Raw genomic sequence first — 18002 nt, 5'->3', positions numbered from 1 at the left:
GCTCTAGAGCGCAGGCTCAGTAGTTGTGGTACACAGGCTCAGTTGCTCCGCAGCATGTGGGATCTTCCTGGACCAGGGCTTGAACCCGTGTGCCCTTGCAATGGCAGGCAGATCCTTAACCACTGCGCCACCAGGGAAGTCCAGGATTTTTCCATAACTGATGGGCCCGCTCTCCGGCCTTGCCCTGGCACCCCTGCCATGGCCCTGGGATGTACATGCACCCAGGCAGGACCAAGTTATCCCCTAGGGCTGCAGACTTTGGCTCCAGAGGCCCTGACCCTGTCCCTGACTCTAGAAGACCATCCCCCACACACACCATGAAGAATGTCAGAGTGGAACATAATCTCTCTCTGACACCCACAGCACACCCATGGCGAGGCCCAGTGAGACAGGAGCCCTAGGTTCTCCACTCCCTCAGCCAGAGAGCCTGCCCAAGCTCTTGCCTTCCTCCTGCACAGGCTGGGTCTGAAGACACTGCCCAAAAGACTTCTATAGAGCCTGGGCACTTCTACAGAGTGAGAGGCAGAGGGCCAAGGCCCTCAAGTGCCTAGATTTGGCGAAGGAGGAGCCCAGTTCCAAACCCATACTTCCCCATCCTGGGCCCTGCTCCTGAGAACACTCGGCCCACAGGAGCACCCTGGCGGTGGGGGGGGGGGGGGCATTCAGAATCTCCCTGCCTGACCTGGGAGGGGTTGAGTGGCCCTGGCTCTGCCATGAGGCACCGGCAGTCCAGGCAAGGGCATGTCCCCTTGGGCTACTGCAAGGGCCCTGCCAGGGTCAAGTGGGAAGCTATAAGGATGGCCCAGCCAGGGTTACAAGTCAGGCTGCTGGCAAAGCCACACTGGGGGTCCTTGGCAGCTCTGCCCATAAGCCCACAAGGTAAAGCTAGGTACCCTCAACTCAGGCCCCATAGATCCTTCAGACACTGGCTTTTACCTCCCGGGCTGACTCCAGCAGGAAGTGATGACAATCACGGTTGGTGTTTGCTGAGTACTTTACCTACCAGACACCTGACACTAGTGACTCTCTAAAACATTATCACTGAACCCTTCACACATGCCTGGGAGGAAGGCTCCAGAATTTCTACACTTAGCTTACACGTGAGGAAGCAGGATCACAGAGGAAAAGTCTCTGGGCTGGAATGTGCGCCTACCTTCTGGCACCCTTGGACCCCAGGGGATCCATGGGCAGCCAGAAAGCTCCGAGCAGTGACCGGCTCCTCTCAGTGAACACTGAGGGCTGGCCAACCTGGAGCACTAGGTGGCCCTTCTCCAAGCCCAGGAAGGCTCATGAACACAGAATTCAACTGGCTGCAGAACTCCAGCCATTTAATAACAAATGCTTCCCCACCCTACCCCCCACCAGAGCACTGGGAAAATCGTGGGTCCAACGGTACGTGTGGGGGAGGGGACACAGAAAGCCAGGGCAAATGGGAGCAGTCAGTGAGGGGCTGGTCGGGTCCCGCCCCGTGTCGCTTGACCCCTGGGAGCACTGTGTCAGGCCAGGCACAGAGGCCTCTCCTCTGCCCAGGCACCAGCAGGGAGCTCCGTCCGAGCGAGGCTGGGGCTGTCCATGGGCCCAGCCAGAGATCGTGAGAGGAGGCCAGGGCCAGCAGAGGAAGGAGAAGGATGAAAACAGAAAAGACGCTGGTCTGTCACCAAGCCCAGGCCCTCTGGGTCCCTGTGCCAAGTCCAGCCTCTGGGAGCTGGCCTCACCCATGGCGAGGCTGCCGCCACTCACTCCGGCCTTGCCTTCTTGGCCTTCTTCTCAGACCTTGCAGCCTCATCGTGGGCTTTCCGCTTCTCCAACAGTTTGTTGGCCTGTGAGGAGGAAGGGGAGGATTACGCTGTGATGGGGGGAGGAGGACGGGGAAGGGAACTCCCCCTTCTGCCACTCAAGGCCACCCCTTAAAAGCAGAGCTTCCAGGAAAGCTAATAGGCAAATTACCAAGGGGAAAAAGCAAACCCCTCTGAAGAGCCTCAGGTGAGGAACCATGCCTTCACCCCTGCCTTCATGACTCTGTGAAGTTATGGGCCCACAGCAAGTCAGGAGGACTGCAGGCTCCCAGAGCTGGAGGCAACTGCCCCACTGACCCCCTTCACCTGGGAAAGCTGGGGGCCATTCAAACCTTCACCAGGAGCTGCTAGGGTGGGGTCAACCTGGAACAGTCCTTCCCCGGGGCCACGTGGCATGATCTATTCCAAAACAGGTGGCCTTTCAACCTGGCAATTACACTCCTAAGAATTTACCCTGCAGAGACACTTGGAGGTAGGAAGAGAGGTGCTCAAGACTGTTCTCTGAGAACAACTATAAAAGGGAGACGGCCTAATCCTGTCAGCAGGGAACAGGCCATGCACTGTACGACGCCATGGACAGTTCATGCTATGGTTAAATAACAAATACACCGCAGAACCACCTACAGGCAAACCTCGGAGATATTGTGGGTTGGATTCCACCCACCACCCCAATAAAGCGAATACTGCTATAAAGGGAGTCACGTGAATTTTTTGGTTTCCCAGGGCATATAAATGTTCTGTTTTTGCTATGCTGTTGTCTGTTAAGTGGCAATAGCATTATGTCTAAAAACACCGTGCAGATACGTTAATAAAAAATACGTTATTGCTAAAAAAAACTAACCATCGTCTGAGCCTTCAGTGAATTATAGTCTTTTTGCGACAGTAACATCAAAGAACATTGATCACAAATCACCATAACAAATATAATAATAATGAAAAAGTCCGAAATATTGTAAGAATTACCGTCACTGGTGACACAGAGACATGAAATGAGCAAATATTGGAAAAATGGTGCTAAACAGACTTGCTCGACATAGAGTCGCCACAAACCTTCCATCTGTAACAAACTCGTTATCTGTGAAGTGCAATAAAGCGAAGTGCCATAAAACAAGCTCTGCCTGTATGTGTAGCACGATGCCCCCCCAATAACATCTGTGTTATTACATGCACAAAAGAAACCTGGGGGGTTATTACTACAGATCACCCCAAGGGCAAGACTGTGAGCCACTTTTGCGTCCATTACAGAGTTCTGGTGTGCACAGAACTCTTAAAAAATTTTTTTTCTTTTATATTGAGCATACGTGGCTCTGTGAATGAGAGGAAACAAAACAGAAGCTAAACCAAAACCTCCCACAGTCCCTCCAGCTTCACGCACTTCTGTGAAGTGCAGGCCCCGAGTCTGCTGCAGCAGCTCTGGCCCCCAACCCCAGCAGACTCAGAAACCACCTGGTGCAGGAAGGAGACTGACACCAAGATGCCCAGGGCAGGCAGACGACGTCAGAAAAACGCTAGAAGAGGGCCCAGAGACTGCCCGGGAGAGCCAGCTGGCCTCGAAGCTCAGCTGTGCGGCCCCATCTGGAGCCTCAGGCGGCGGGGAGACTCACCTCGCGGATTTTGCGCCTCTTGCCAAACATGATCTTGTTGTAAAGGTACTTCTCCCGCTTCTTCATCATCATGATGGCCAGGCGCTTGGCCTCACTCTCCTCCTCCTGGGCCAGCCGCTGCTTATCCTCCAGCTTCACTGTGCCCGCCATCACCCTGGGCTTCTGGGGACACAGGGGAGACACTTGTGGATGCAGGTTGACCCCCACCCTCCACCCCCAGCCCCCTGGCTCCCACCCTTCTGGCACCAAGGTGGCCAGCGGGGCTGCTTCCCAGGCCAAGAACCCAATCAACTCCCCGGTACCTTCCGCTCCATCTTCGGCTCCTCCGGGGCCGTCAGTCTGGCCTCTTCCTCCCTTTCCGAACCAGCCTCCTTGTCTTCTTCCTCCTCCTCTTCTTTTCCTCCCTCTTCATCACCATCACCTTCATCATCTTCCTCCTCATCCTCCTCTTCAGATTCATTCAAATTTCCTACAAACAGCCAAGGATTCCGAACACTCGGGAGCCTGCTCTTCCCCTTGCGGCGTTGAGAACTGGCGCCAGGCACCACCCTCTTTGGCACAGACGTTCCAAAGGCAGAGCAGGGCCATCCCGACCACAGGCCCTCTGGCGCCTCCTCCACAGGCCCAGCTGCCTTCAGAGCAAACTCCAGGCCCCCAATCCCTCAGCTCTGCTGCCTCCCGCGGAACTTCCAGGCCATTCTGCTCAGTCACTCTAGACATCAAGTAACACTGGATTATAAGACACAAACGTTTCCTCCTCCTAAGCCACATTACTCCAACGAGAGTTTAAAGGGCTTTGTACCCCTGCTGCCCTGTTCTCTGGAGCTTGCCACCTTTGTAGCCAAGAAGGGAAACAGCCAGGTGAAGCCCCCGGAGCCGAGGCCAGCCTGGAGGAGCCTGCCCACCCCACCCTGCCCAGCTTCCTTTCACTCACCTGGGTGCTCCCCCCGCTGCAGGGCCAGCAACTTCAGCTTCTCAGGGGGCATGTAATCGCCCTCCTTCTCTGACACGAAGGGCGAGAGGTGTGGAGGCAGCTGCACCCCGGGGAAATAGTCTGCCACAGGAAGGAGGAGCCGGGCGTTCACGGAGTCAAACACCCACTGGGGCTGCACATAGTACCTGCGCAGGGCGAGGGCAGAGACAGTCGTGGGGCCACCCGAGACCCCACTGCATCTGCAGGGGCCTGGAGACAGACCTCCGCCCCCAGAAACCCAAACAGGCAGAGGAAGACGAGGGCCTTGGGGGCCTACCTGCCGATGACGGGGGTCTGTTGCCCAGGCCGGTCGACAATCTGGTGGGTGATGCCAGAGTCTGTGACGTCGTATGTGGCCCCAATGCACAGAGATTTGTCCCAGGACACGTTCCCCCCAAAACTCCTACAGGCACAGGGGGAGCCCATGAGGGTACTGAGGCATGAGGTGCCCACCCTGGGACCCGCTGGCCCACAAGCTCACCCTCCTAGGACACACCTGTCCCCTCCCCACCCCAGGAACCCCCCCTCCAATTGGCTGACGCCTCCAGTGCTGGCCCAGTGGAGACCTTCTGCCCTAAGCTGGTGAGGAAGTGATGCCAGCTGCCCTCTAATGGGTGCTTTCCATGTGCCTGGGGTGTGCTGAGTTTTCCACACCCATTTTGTTGAATCCTCACAACAGCCCTAAGCAGCGGATACTGACGCCAGCCCATTGTTACCGATGGGCGTCCAGGGCTGCGCTGTCCAGGGCAGGACCCAGCCCAGTACGGCACAGCCAGTGCTGTCAGGCTCCCCACCTGATGACAAAGGCCAGGGCCTCCCGGGGCACCTCACGGTTCAGGAAGAACTTCAGGCCCTCGAAGAGCTTCTTGTGCTTTTCCTGCGCCTCCAGCTCCTTCCTGCAGTCCTCCTGCACCACCATCTCCTACCGAGAAAAGGGGATGCTCACACTATCAGGCCTGCCTGCACCCCACTGGAGGCAGAGGCTGGAGACGAGCCCCTCCCCAGCTTCCTTCTAAACCCCTCAGTCCGCCCACCTCCCCCACCCCCGCTTCCAGAGGGCAGCGCAGTCCTCACCCCGTCAGCAGGAAACTCATCCACCTCGGCTTCCTCCTCCTCCGCAGGCACCACCACACGGGCCAGACTGGCACTGAGAGAGGCCAGTTTCTGTGGGAAAGAAGCAGGGTTTCAGGGATGCTGCTTGCGGGTGGGGAGGGGTAGGGCTGGCAGTTCTCGGCTGGCTATCAGTGGGTGTGGGTTCTGAGGGCAAGCCCTGAGACCACCTATCTAGCCATGACCGCCTCCACCCCCGGGCCAGGAACCACCCTTCTGGGGGATGCAGGGCCAATGCTGGAAGCCTCTCTCACCTCCATAGAGCTCTCGGAGTCCAAAGCGTAGGTGTCCTCGCTGGCCTTCGCTTCTGCATGGGCCTGACCCTCGAGCTGAGAGGCAAGGGGAAGGTCAGAGGAAGAGGATGCCCCTACCCCCACCTCCACGTGGGGAGAGAGGCCGTGGCCTCTGCCCGGTGAGGAGAAGGCGCTGCGCTGGGCCGGGGCCTACCTTCGGAGGGTAGTGCAGGTTAAGCGACTGGTAGAGGCGGAAGTTGACGAACCCCAGCAGGGTGGTGTAGAACTCGGTGAAGGTGGCCATGACCCTGTAGTCCACGTCTGTTGGGTGCTGGGTACACAGGAGACGCATCAGCAGTGTCAGTGCAAAGATGGCACTGACAACCCATGCGGGGTGGGGGCTCCGGATGCCCAAGGACCGGGAGCTCCCCCAGGGTGGCCCCGCTTTCAGAGCTCTGCCCCAGGAGAAGAGGCCGTGTGGCGTGGTCCCACCCAGGAGCATCCTGGGCACCAGTGAGGCTCTGGAACAAGGGTCCTAAGGATTGTCCTGGAGGCCAGTGCCAGATCCCCGTGCCATAAAGGGGATGCTAGGAGTGAGAAAAGGGAAGCCTTTGTCACGAGGTTCCCAGGACAGGCTGGTGTTCCCGCTCCCTGCCCCAGCTCTCCCCCTCACCCTGCAAGGCAGACTTCTGTTCTTGCAGAAGCCGCTCACGCCTGCTCCATTAGCCAACCAGTAACTTCCATTTACCGTCTTTTCTGGGGCCAGCCCATGAGCACCTGGGGGCCTGGCTGGGAAAGGTGGCCCTGGATCAGCCCATCTGCCTGGGTGGGGTAGTGGGCGGGCAGCACTCAGCGCCTACGAGCCCTGGCAGGAGCCTTCTGACAGATACTCAGAATTCAGCAACCCTGCCTTGGGCCCGAGCCGGAGACAAAGGCACAACCCGAGGACCCAGGACAGGCTGGGCAGCTGCCTGGCTCAGCCCCAGGGAGCGCCTGAGAAATGCTGCCCGCTTAGGGCAAAAACACAGAGCAAGCGGGGGACACGGGAGGGCTCGTCTTAAACCTTGAGGAGTTGATAAAACAAAACAGGGCAAGGATCTGAGACCCAAACCAAAGTGCCTCGACCCTTGAGCAGCACTGCCTGGCACACCAGAGAGGCCAGGCCAGCCTGGCCGACTTCTGAGACCTGGACGGGGGGGGGGTACGCCAAGCGATGATGAAATCAGTAATGATCACAGCATCCCTTCTGTGCCTGTGCGCCTGTGACGCTGAGCTGTTTCTACATCCTGCCAACTGGCAGTGACTGGGCTGTGGGGGTACAGGGGCCAAGAGGTGCCCCACCTGTCCCCCACTGATACCTCAGTCCTTCCATGAGCATCCACCAGGGCCTTCGACGGGCCTGGGAGCACGTGAGCAGTGACTGCCCCACAGCACAGCAGCCCCCTGGGCCCCGCTACCTGCCTGGGTCCTGCTGCCAGGAGCCCAGCACTGGCTGCACAGGGGCCCCAACTATGACCCAGGACTGGTCCCCCATCCTCTTGCTGAGAGGAAGCAGCGGCAGTGAGCTGGCCAGAGAGGAAGGAGGAAGGGGCAGCCCGTGCCCATCCCCGTTCCTCCAGGGCCAGCTGTGTGGAGGCCGGCCTCCACAGGGCCCTATTCACCACTGGCAGGACAGACAAAGACCAGTCTGAGCAGTGCGGGGGTGGGACATCAGAGAGAAGGAAGGAGAGGGAGGGGCAGAGAGGAAGGAGGGAAGGCAGGGCAGAGAAGGCAGGAAGGACAGAGGAGAGGAGGGACAGAGAGGGGAAGAAGGAAGAGCACAAACTTGCACACACGCCTGCCCCCAGGGAGTGGGCACAGGGACTGCTGAGGGCCGAGCGCCTCTCACCCACAAAGACCACAGGCTGCCACCAATTGTCACTGCTGCTCTGCGCTCAGTGGGGGTTCCGGCCTGTGGCCTCCAGCCCAAAGTAATCAGCAGCGGCCTAGGGGACCCAGACCACCAGCTCATGCTGGAGCACCCGCTGCCCGGCCAGCAAACCTGCCATCCAGCTGGGTCTCCACTGAAGGCACCAGTTCTCACTCAAGGCACAAGCAGGAAGCAAGGCCAAATGCAGGCCCACAGCAGGATAAGTCAGGCACCAAGCCTGAGACCCTGTGGGAGACTAGAGGCTAACAACCCTCATACGGAGGCCAAACCAAGATTTCTCTCGACGGATCCTGCCAAAAACTCCCTCCGTCTTAAAAAGAAAGATGAGTAAGAAATAGTGCCACTAATAAGTAGTGCTCCTCTTGTGCTCATCCTCCCCAGTCTCACCCAGTCCCCAGCTCTTGGGGGGGGGGGGGACAGGAGTGGGGGTGGCAGAGCGGGGTGAGGACCCAGCAGGTTGGAGGGCAGGGCCGTGTATGCAGGCAGTGCTCGGCCCCGGTGGCCGCTCACTGTTCGTTCTGCAACCCCCGAGGGCCAAGCACCAGGCACTTTTAAAGCTTTTTTCCCTCAAATCCTCACGACAAGGCTTAGAAGGTGGAAGCACGTTATTAACTGGGCACAGAGAGGTAAGGGCACATGTCCAAGGACAACCAGCTAGCAGGTACTGGAGTCAGGCTAGCTCAGGCTCTTGTTACAATGCTGTACCACACCTCCGCACCGCCCCGGCCGGCACTCAGGAACCCAGCTGGTTCTGCAGGACAGGAAGAGCCCCCCTTCACCTACACCATTATCTCTGTCTAGGAAGCAGAGAGGGAGCAACGGTCCCTGCACAACCCTTCCCTGTGGGCACACTCACGTCGTGGGAGAAGGTGTAGGGCGTGATCCACACGATGGGCTGGCCCAGCACCTCGGCCTGGTAGTAAATGCCTTTGATGGACAGGAAGACCTGCGGTGGAGGGGGGACAGCGTGGTAAGGACACGGGGGGGGGGCGGGGGGCAGGGCCCCACTGGGTGGCCCCGGGCTCACCTTGCGCAGGGCACGGGCGGCGATGACGTAGTGCATGAACTCCACGGCCAGCCGGTGGCACAGCTGGATGGTGTGCACGTGGCACTTGCCGGTCCGTGGGAAGGTGGAGAAGAGGAAGCACATGGAGAGGGCGTCGTCCAGGTCCCGCAGGGCATCTATGAATGTGGGGTACCTGCGTGGCCAGGAGGGCGGCGCTCACAGGGTCGTTCAGCCTGGGCTCTGAGGGGCCCCCGATCTCGTTGCCCCACCCCAGGCCCTGAACACGCCATCTCCTAAACAGGGAGCTGGGCAACGCCCTGGGGCCTGGCAGTGCCAACCTCCCCACAGCCTCAGGAAGAACCACGGAACCAGGATGTGCCCACTTGGCTCTGAGGGTCAGAGAAATCTGAGTCAGGAGGGGCCAGCCAGGTCTTCAGACACAGAGCAAAACAGAAGAAAGGTCCACAGGGACCTCTCAGAACAGGAGAGGCACTTGGTTTCCTGGTTCAGAGGCCAGAGCCTCAATCAGCCCCCTCTTGTGCCTCGAAGTTTCCTCGCTCTGCACCTCACAGACAAACCCAACAACCTGGGCCCTTCCTAGAAACAGCACCGGCTATTCTTTCTTAAGCAAGGGCTGAGGAGAAGGGGGTGACACAGAATGGGAATGCCACCATACTGCCACCTAGTGTGCACATGAATCCAGACACTTGCTTTTTTCTTATGCTTTTTTTTTTTTCATTTGTTCCACAGAACAGCTGTGTCACACTCGTCATCTCTCTGTTACAGGAGGACCTGCTCGGAGCAGGAGCAGTTCGCGGACTGCCCAGCTCGTGGCTGTAGGGCTGGGGTGAGAACACCTGCCGTCGAGCTCCCAGGCCAAGGCTGTTGCCCTGCTAGCCCATGGCTGGCCCGACTCAACGAAGCCAAGTCCATCCAGCCTGGAGCTAAGTGTTCCCAGGGCCAACAGCCACCAAGAGAAGGCAGACATTCAGTTAGCCCAGAGTTTCTGCACCTTACCACCACTGACACTGTGGGCCAGGTTGTCCCGTGTTGTGGGGGCTGTCCTGTGCACTACAGGGTGTTGAGCAGCATCCCTGGCCTCTACTAATTAAATACTAGTAGACCCCCTGCCATCCAAGTCAGGAGAAGCAGAAGTGTCTCCAGACATTGCCAAGTGTCCCCACTGATTTAGTCAACGAATGACGGGGACTGCTGAGAAGGATGGGCAAGAAACAGTTGAGATCAGAGGTGTCCAGCCACATTTTCCAGGACTGACCATGCACCCCACGCATATCCCCAGGACTCCGGCTCTCTCTCACCACAGGGCCTTTGCACTTGCTGTTTGCTCTGCGTGAACCATGCCTCCCCTGGCTGGCTCAAATGTCTCCCCCCAGAGACCTCCTTTGACAAGCCTGTAACTAACATACGTCCTCCAGCTCCCTTCCTGGAGAGCATCCCTCGTGGCACTCGTGTGGACTTGCAACCATTAGAACAACTTGCCAGTTTGTTTTCTGGTCTGCTTCCTCCAACAGGACGCCAGCTCTGTGAGCAGGGTCTCGGCCCCGTTCCCCACTGTACCCCCAGCACCAGGTCAGAGCCCCCGGCTCACCGCTCCTTGACGATGTGGTCGAGCTTGTAGTTGGGCTTGTTGTCCTTCAGCCGCTCCACCGTGTTCCACTCACTCTTCCCATAGGCTTTCCGCAGCTTCCGGACGAACACCTGGGAGAGAGGAGGAGACTGCTGATGTGGGGCCAACGGCTCCCGGACACCCCTTCCGTGGAGGAGGGATGCTCGGGGCAGGAGGGCTCTCCGACCACGGCTGTCTGCCGGCATGATGTGCCCCCTCAGCCCGGGGTTTGCACAACAGCCACCTCCACGGAGCAGCGAACCTGACCCAGGCTGACGACAGAGCCACCCCACTGCATCCCGCTGACAGATGAACAGGGATAAGCATTCAGACGGGCTGACTCCACATGTTTACGTGAAAGTATAACGTTTTCAGCCCTATTTTCCAACTGAGAAGTGAGACAGACCAGGGCCAGGAGGCTGGGCCAGAAACACCAGTCCGCATGTGCGTGAAACAAGTCTCGGGCCCACGTGTGGGGCTGGGCCACACGAGAAAACGCAGTTGAGGCCAACAGTGGCCCCAGAAAGTCCTCTAAACTGACCAACTGCCTCCCCGGAGCACTTCTTCAGAGGCTCAGAGGCCACCTCCGCTGAGACTGTGAACAGCAGCTCTGAGACAGCCAGTCCCACAAGGGGCCCAGTTCCAATGCAATGAGCTGGGGTGCCTGGAAAACCCAGCAGCAGGACAGGTCCAGCCACCCACCTCGGCCGGCTGTGGCGAGAGGGCTGCCAGCAGCTGTATCCCACAGCCTGGCCCTGCTGCTTGGCAAAGGCTACAGTAGCAGCAGTCTACTTTCAATTATTTGCATTTGGTATAATTAGGTTTCTACTTTCCCTGTGGTATTTTAGCATTTAATCATTGCTATTTGAGGAATGAAAAGCTTGGTCTCCTGGGAACAATTCCAGAAAGAACCTGAATAGGAGTGGTTTATTTGGGCAGAAAACACACCAGAGAGCCCCTGAAAGACCACAATCTTTGCCTCAGAGGCAACACATTTACTCTTTTCCAAAAGAACCAGGGGAAAAGTATGACAGGTAACGCTTAATCATTGGCCAGGTTCTACGTAAATGATTTCCACACTTAAGATCTCAGTCAATCCCCCCGACACACTTTTGAGGTAGAATTACCTCACCCTATGTACAGGCTTGCTCAGAGAGATCAAACAATTTACCCAAGGTCAGTGTTAGTGGGTCTGCATAGAGCTGGGAAGGGCCCCATCCAGACCCTAGAGCCCAGGCCTCACCTTGTACTCCCGGAACTTGTTGACAATGGGTTCATGGAGGAGGAATCTGATGTCTTTGATAAGGTAAAAGGTTCGGGCTGCCGTGGAGCCCTTGTTGACCTTCTTCTTGTGTTTGGGTTCATGGGGATAAATGCCCTTCAGGATGCACAGCCGCCTGGAAGACAAAGGCCACTCCTTCTATCAGCAAACGTGCTGAGAGCACTGGGCACGCTGGGCCTGGAAAACTGCAGTGAACAGAGAACACAGGAGCCCTGCCCTTTGGAAAACTCACATCCTAGTGCAGGAGTCTGACAGTGACAAGTTCCCAACAAACACAGTGCAGACAGTCCCAAGCACCAGAAAGGGAACAATCAGGATACTGACAGGGGCCAACTGGCAGGTACCTCTTTTAGCAAGGAGTCAGGAAAGGCCTTGCTGACAAATCAACATTTCAGCCACATAGAGGTATACCTCATTTTATTGAATTTCACTTTATTGCACTTTGCAGGTAATTGCATTTTCTTTTTTTTTTTTTTAAACAAATTGAAGGTTTGTGCAACCCTGCATTGAGCAAGTCTATCGGTGCCATTTTTCCAACATTTGCTCACTTTCATGTCTCTGTGTCACATTTTTGGAATGCTCACAATATTTCAAACTATTTCATCATTATTATGTTTGTTATAGCGATCTGTGATCAGTGATCTTTGATGTTGCTATTGTAATCATTTTGGGGGCCCCACAAATAGCACCCATACAAGATGGTGAACTTAATCAATAAATGTTGTGTGTGTTCTGACTGCTCCACCTGACCTGCCATTCCCCAGTCTCTCTCCCTCTACTTGGGCCTCTCTTCTCCCTGGGACACAATATTGATATGAGGTCAACAAATAACCCTACAGTGGCCTCTAAGTGTTCAAGTGAAAGGAAGAGTCCCACGTCTCTCACTTTAAATCAAAAGCTAGAAATGATTAAGCTTAGTGAGGAAGGCATGGTGAAAGCCAAGACAGGTCAAAAGCTAGGCTTCTTACACCACAGCCAGCCAAGTTGTGAATGCAAAGGAAAAGCCCTTGAAGGAAATTAAAAGAGCTACTCCCGTGAACACATAAACGATAAGAAAGCAAAACAGCCTTATTGCTGATATAAAGTTTTAGTGGTCTGGACAGAAGATCAAACCAGCCACAACATTCCCTTAAGCCAAAGCCTAATCCGGAGCAAGACTCTAACTCTCTTCAATTCTATGAAGGCTGACAGAAGTAAGGAAGCTGCAGGATAAAGTCTGAAGCTAGCAGAGGATGGTTCATGAGCTTTAAGGAAAGAAGCCGTCTCCAGGACATAAAAGTACAAGGTGAGGCAGCAAGTGCTGATGTAGAAGCTGCAGCAAGTTATCCAGAAGATCTAGCTAAGATAATTAACTAAACAACAGATTTTCAATGTTGATGAAACAGCCTTATATTGGAAGAAGATGCCTTCTAGGACTTTCATAGCTAGAGAGAAGTCAATGCCTGGCTTCGAAATTTCAAAGGACATGCTGACTCTCTTGTTATGGGATAACACAGCTGACTTTAAGGTGAAGCCAATGCTCATTCACCATTCTGAAAATCCTGGGGCCCTTAAGAATTATGCTAAAATCTACTCTGCCTGTGCTCTATAAATGGAACAACAAAGCCTGGATAACAGCACATCTGTTTACAAAAAACAACGTCAGGGGCTTCCCTGGTGGCGCAGTGGTTAAGAATCCACCTGCCAATGCAGGGGACACAGGTTCGAGCCCTGGTCCAGGAAGATCCCACATGCCGTGGAGCAACTAAGCCCGTGCGCCACAACTACTGAGCCTGCTCTACAGCCTGCGAGCCACAACTACTGAAGCCCGCGCACCTAGAGTCCGTGCTCCGCAACAAGAGAAGCCACCGCAATGAGACGCCCACACACTGCAATAAAGAGTAGCCCCTGCTCGCCGCAACTAGAGAAAGCATGAGCAGCAACGAAGACCCAAAGCAGCCAAAAATAAATAATAAATTAACAAAACAAAACAAAGAACATGGTCAATGACTATTTTAAGCCCACCCTTGAGACCTACTGCTCAGAAAAAAGTTTTTTGTTTTTCCAAAATATTACTGCTCATTGACAATGCATCTGGTCACCCAAGAGCTCTGATGGAGATGTACAAAGAGCTTAATGTTGTGTTCATGCCTGCTAACAAAACATCCATTACGCAGCCAACGGATCAAGGACTAATTCTGACTTTCAGGTCTTATTAATTAAGAAATACATTTCATAAGGCTATAGCCACCACAGACAGTGATTCCTCTGATGGATCTGGGCAAAGTAAATTGAAAACCTTCTGGAAACGATTTACCCTTCGAGATGCTGTTAAGAATTTTCGTGATTCAGAAAAGATAAAAATATCAACATTAACAGGAGTTTGGAAGAAGTTGCTTCCAACCCTCATGGATGACTTTGAGGAGTTCAAGACTTCAGTGGAGGAAGTAACTGCAGATGTGGTGGAAACAGCAAGAGAACTAGAATTAGAAGTGGACCCTGAAGGTGTGACTGGATTGCTGCCATCTCATGATAAAACTTTAACAGATGAGGAGTGCTTCTTATAAATGAGTGAAGACAGTGGTTTCTTGAGATGGAATCTACCGTGGAAATTGCTGAAATGACAACAAAGAATTTAGAATATTACGTAAATTTAGTTGATAAAACAGCAGTAGGGTCTGACAGGATCGACTCCAATTCTGACAGAAGTTCTACTGTGGGTAAAACGCTGTCAAACAGCACTGTGTGCTACAGAGAAATGGTTCATGAAAGGAAGAGTCAATCGACGTGGCAAACCTCACTGCTGTCTTATTTTAAGAAACTGTCACAGCCACCCCAGCCTTCATCAACCACCTCCTTGATCAGTCAGCAGCCGTCAACATCGAGGCAAGACCCTCCACCAGCAAAAAGATTACGACTCACTGAATGCTCAGATGATGATTAGCATTTTTTAGCAATAAAGTATTTTAAATTAATGCATGTTCATTTCTTTTAGACATAAAACTTCTGCACGCTTAATAGACTACAGTATAGTGTAAATGTAACTTTTATATGCACTGGGAAACTGCTCCATTGTGATATTCACTTTATTGCAATGGTGTGAAACCAAATCCACAATATCTCCAAGGTCTACCTATAAAGGGCAGAGGAAAGAGAATCTTAAGGACAGAGGCTGCAAGAGTGGGAAGTGCTGGGTGCGTTTGGAAGATGAAAAGTGAGCCAGGCAGCAGGACGCAGGCTGTGGAAGAGTCTGGACTGGACTCTCCAAGGAGCTGAGAACCACAAGCTGCAGGATCAGGGGTCACTACTGCCTGAAGGGAGAGGATGGGTGACAAAGACCCAGATAAGAGAGCAGCAGTGCATTGAACCAGTGGGCCCATTTTGATGACTCAGGGTGGCACGACCCAGTTCTCCAGCTTCCCCATGGACCACACCTGGCAAAGCACAGCTCACTAAAGCAAAGCCAGGCAAGAAAGAGAAGGAATATCAGAATCCCAGACAGAGTTTGCAGCAGTGCAGTTAAGAGAGGGATGTGGCTGAGTTTTCACTGGCCAGGCACCCGAAGTCCCCCTTTCCTCTCCAACCTCACCTGAAGTCGGCCAGGCTCAGCTGCAGCTTCTTCCGGGCTTTGTTTCGGGTGATGTAGTTGGTAGCAGAGCCTCGTTCATACTTGGGGAGGATAAAATCAATTCTCTATTAGCAATGATTACAATGACAGAGATCAACCTCTGGACATTGCTCATGCAAGAGGCGACTATTACTCTGGATAAATGGCCAAGACGCTGTGGGGAGGGAGCGCTCCTGCACTGTCCCTGCAGTTGTCAGCACAGAGGAGGACACATACATGTGCACAATGCAGGACCATGAGGTTGCTGTGGATCAGGTGCTATGCCAAGCACTTAGTAGTGGCTGTAAGTACTGACCATTATGATTTGCACACATTATTCATTTAATCCCCACAACACTGTGAGGTGGCTGCCATTAAAATTCTCATTTCACAAGGGAGGAAAACAGGCTCAGTAAAATAACCTGCCCAGGTCACATATCTTTTTAAGAGCTGGGGCTGGATTCAGACCTAGGTCCAAGTCCAGAACCTGAGTGCCTCATCCACTAAGCCAGTGTTCTCAACTTCTTTTTCATTATAACCACCCCTCCACCACCAGAGGCCTTTTTAGACCTTTTCTCCTCTTTAATCACCCTCTCTCACAGCCCCATAAAATGTTAATACCACAGATATACTGTAGATGTTTCTGTAATGTGGTCCTTCTGAGGGCTACACATCATTGTAATATCTAAGATGTCCCCCAACCAATTTCTGTTCCCTTCGGGATGACACCATCCAGTTGAAAATGCACGCTCTAAGCCACACAGCCTCTCTCCTTCCTCATTCATTCAACAGACAATAACAAGACCTCTACTATGTTCCAAGTGTTTAGCTAGATGCTAGGAGGGTAATAAAGACAAAAGGCCTGGTCTCTACCTGCCCCCAAAGAGCATGTTGTGTTGTGCAACCATCTGGACATCTGTGGTGCTAAGACGCTGCCTCACACTCACAGCTCTGTATCCCTGATAGAGCAGCAGTGCACTGCACCAGCTCCCTGCAATGCTAACCAAGCACGTCCTTCCCAGACGAGGTCTTCCTCTGGATTAAGACAGCATAGGCCTCGATGGCCAGGTCCAGCTCTAAAGGGACAAACCTGTAGCCTCCTGAGGGGTATGTTTATGAATAATCCCACAGTCACGAAACATGCCCTTCATTCATTCTTCCCTTTAGACATTTATTAATTGTCTACTGGGGATCAGGCCCATGCCAAGTTCTGGGGATACAAAGATGACTTTCAGACTGTCTTAGGGAAGTTGCCTTCATTAAAATTGTTTTCTATTGCCCTACACTGTCACCATTCTTATTTTTTCAAACATTAAGGGGATAATTAAAGTCAACTGGGGTGACTTTACTCCCTGGGTGTATGGGGGTGGATCCAGCATTTTGGGCTGTTAGATGCTACTGGCACCTAGCGGGTAAGAGGCCAGGAATGCTGCTAAACATCCTACAACACACAGGACAACCCTCCCCACAACAGTTATCTGGCTCAAAATGTCAAAACGGTTGTGAAACCCTGCTTTAAAAACTGTCATGATTTGTTGGGACTTCCCTGGTGGTCCCTCCAGTGGTTAGGACTCCGAGCTTCCATTGCAGGGGGCCCGGGTTCCATCCCGCAAGCCGCTGGGCGCAGCCAAAACAAAACAAACGAACAACAACGACAAAAACTGTCATGATTTGTTTACATATCTGCACCTGTGTCTCAAAGTCAGGTTTTCAATGTTATATCTTTGTAATTCCAATCACTAGCACTTAGCTCAACAGCGTGCTGGATTAAAAACAGATTGGCAGCAGAAACTTTCCAGCTGATGGAAACAATCTAGGCAACTACATCTTCCTCATCCTCATCCCCATCCCCTCTCTAATCTCTTCATGCCATCAAGGTGATTCTCCACGCAGCAACAAGAACAACTCCTTGAAAAACGGGTATTACTCCCCCTTTAGTTGATTCTTACTGCTTTTTGAATAAAACCCAGTCTCCTCACTGTGCCTGACAGGTCTTGCATGACCTGGTCCCTGTCCAATCCCAACTTCACCAGATGCCACTCTCCTCTTGGTTTACTATACCCCAGCCAAGCTGATATCCTTTAATTCCTTGCACACAGCAAGCCTTTTCCACCCGAAAGCCTTGGCACTTAGTTTCCGCTGCCAGACTTGTTTGTGATCGTTTTATTTGGTTATTTACTTTACTGTCCAACTTCCCCACTAGAAAGTGAGCTCCACGAATGCAGGGACCACAACTGGTTGTTTATGTCTCCATTCCCAATGTCCAGGACAAAGTCTGATTCAGCAGAAAAGGGAATCACAAGTTTTAGAGATGATGAGCTCGAAATAATGGTGAGCTCTACGTAATGTTCATCACTTTCAGTAAAGCTATCCTCCGGCTCGGCCTGTTTTGGGGTGCAGCTTTGCTTGGTAACCTCAACGCTCTTTCACAGCTCTACTCCAGGGTTCTTTCCCCTATTTTACAGAACAAGTACTGCTGTCCTCGCCCATCCTCGAACCCCTTCTGCCTGCTGTCTCCTGTCGCGTTGATCCCAGCCGGTTCTGCACCCATGAGGATTCAAGGCCGGGGAAAGGCGCAGTCCCCGGGCTCCATCGCTCCCGTCTCCTACCTCCTGGGGCACCCCCGTCCCCCCTGCCCCGGCCCCGCCCCGGCCTATCGCCCATCACCTTCTTCTTCTCCAGGCCTCCCATGGCTCCACGCAGAAGGATGTACAAGCACCGTGCGAACACCACCACTTCCTCCCGCACGTGCCCTGCCTAGGGCCCCGAGGCCCCCACGCCGCCGGCCTGCGCGGTCTGTCCAAGGAGGTGCCTGAGCGAGTCTACTGAAAGATGCAATTTTTCTCCTAGAGATT

General features: G+C 53.8%; 1 protein-coding gene across 2 annotated transcripts; it reads right to left on the bottom strand.

Moving 5' to 3' along the window:
- Nucleotides 1–1301: 1301 nt before the first annotated feature.
- PES1 (pescadillo ribosomal biogenesis factor 1) lies at nt 1302–17915 on the bottom strand. Of its 2 annotated transcripts, none has more exons than XM_059894596.1 (15): nt 17815–17915; nt 15130–15209; nt 11523–11676; nt 10262–10371; nt 8674–8845; nt 8503–8592; nt 5931–6047; nt 5738–5812; nt 5448–5537; nt 5168–5295; nt 4651–4776; nt 4335–4519; nt 3703–3869; nt 3401–3562; nt 1302–1820 (listed from the first exon to the last, which is right to left on the bottom strand). In XM_059894596.1, the coding sequence occupies exons 1-15, from the start codon at nt 17836–17838 to the stop codon at nt 1737–1739; spliced, it is 1764 nt and encodes a 587-aa protein (XP_059750579.1). In that variant the 5' UTR covers nt 17839–17915; the 3' UTR covers nt 1302–1736. The 2 variants fall into 2 exon arrangements, with proteins under 2 accessions (XP_059750579.1, XP_059750580.1); XM_059894597.1 differs by having other exon boundaries at nt 3401–3559.
- Nucleotides 17916–18002: the final 87 nt, after the last annotated feature.

Source organism: Balaenoptera ricei, chromosome 14 (genome assembly GCF_028023285.1).
Source record: "Balaenoptera ricei isolate mBalRic1 chromosome 14, mBalRic1.hap2, whole genome shotgun sequence".
Lineage (NCBI taxonomy): Eukaryota > Metazoa > Chordata > Mammalia > Artiodactyla > Balaenopteridae > Balaenoptera > Balaenoptera ricei.
Note: the sequence above shows the minus strand (reverse complement) of the source record. Positions and strands in the feature narration are given on the sequence as shown.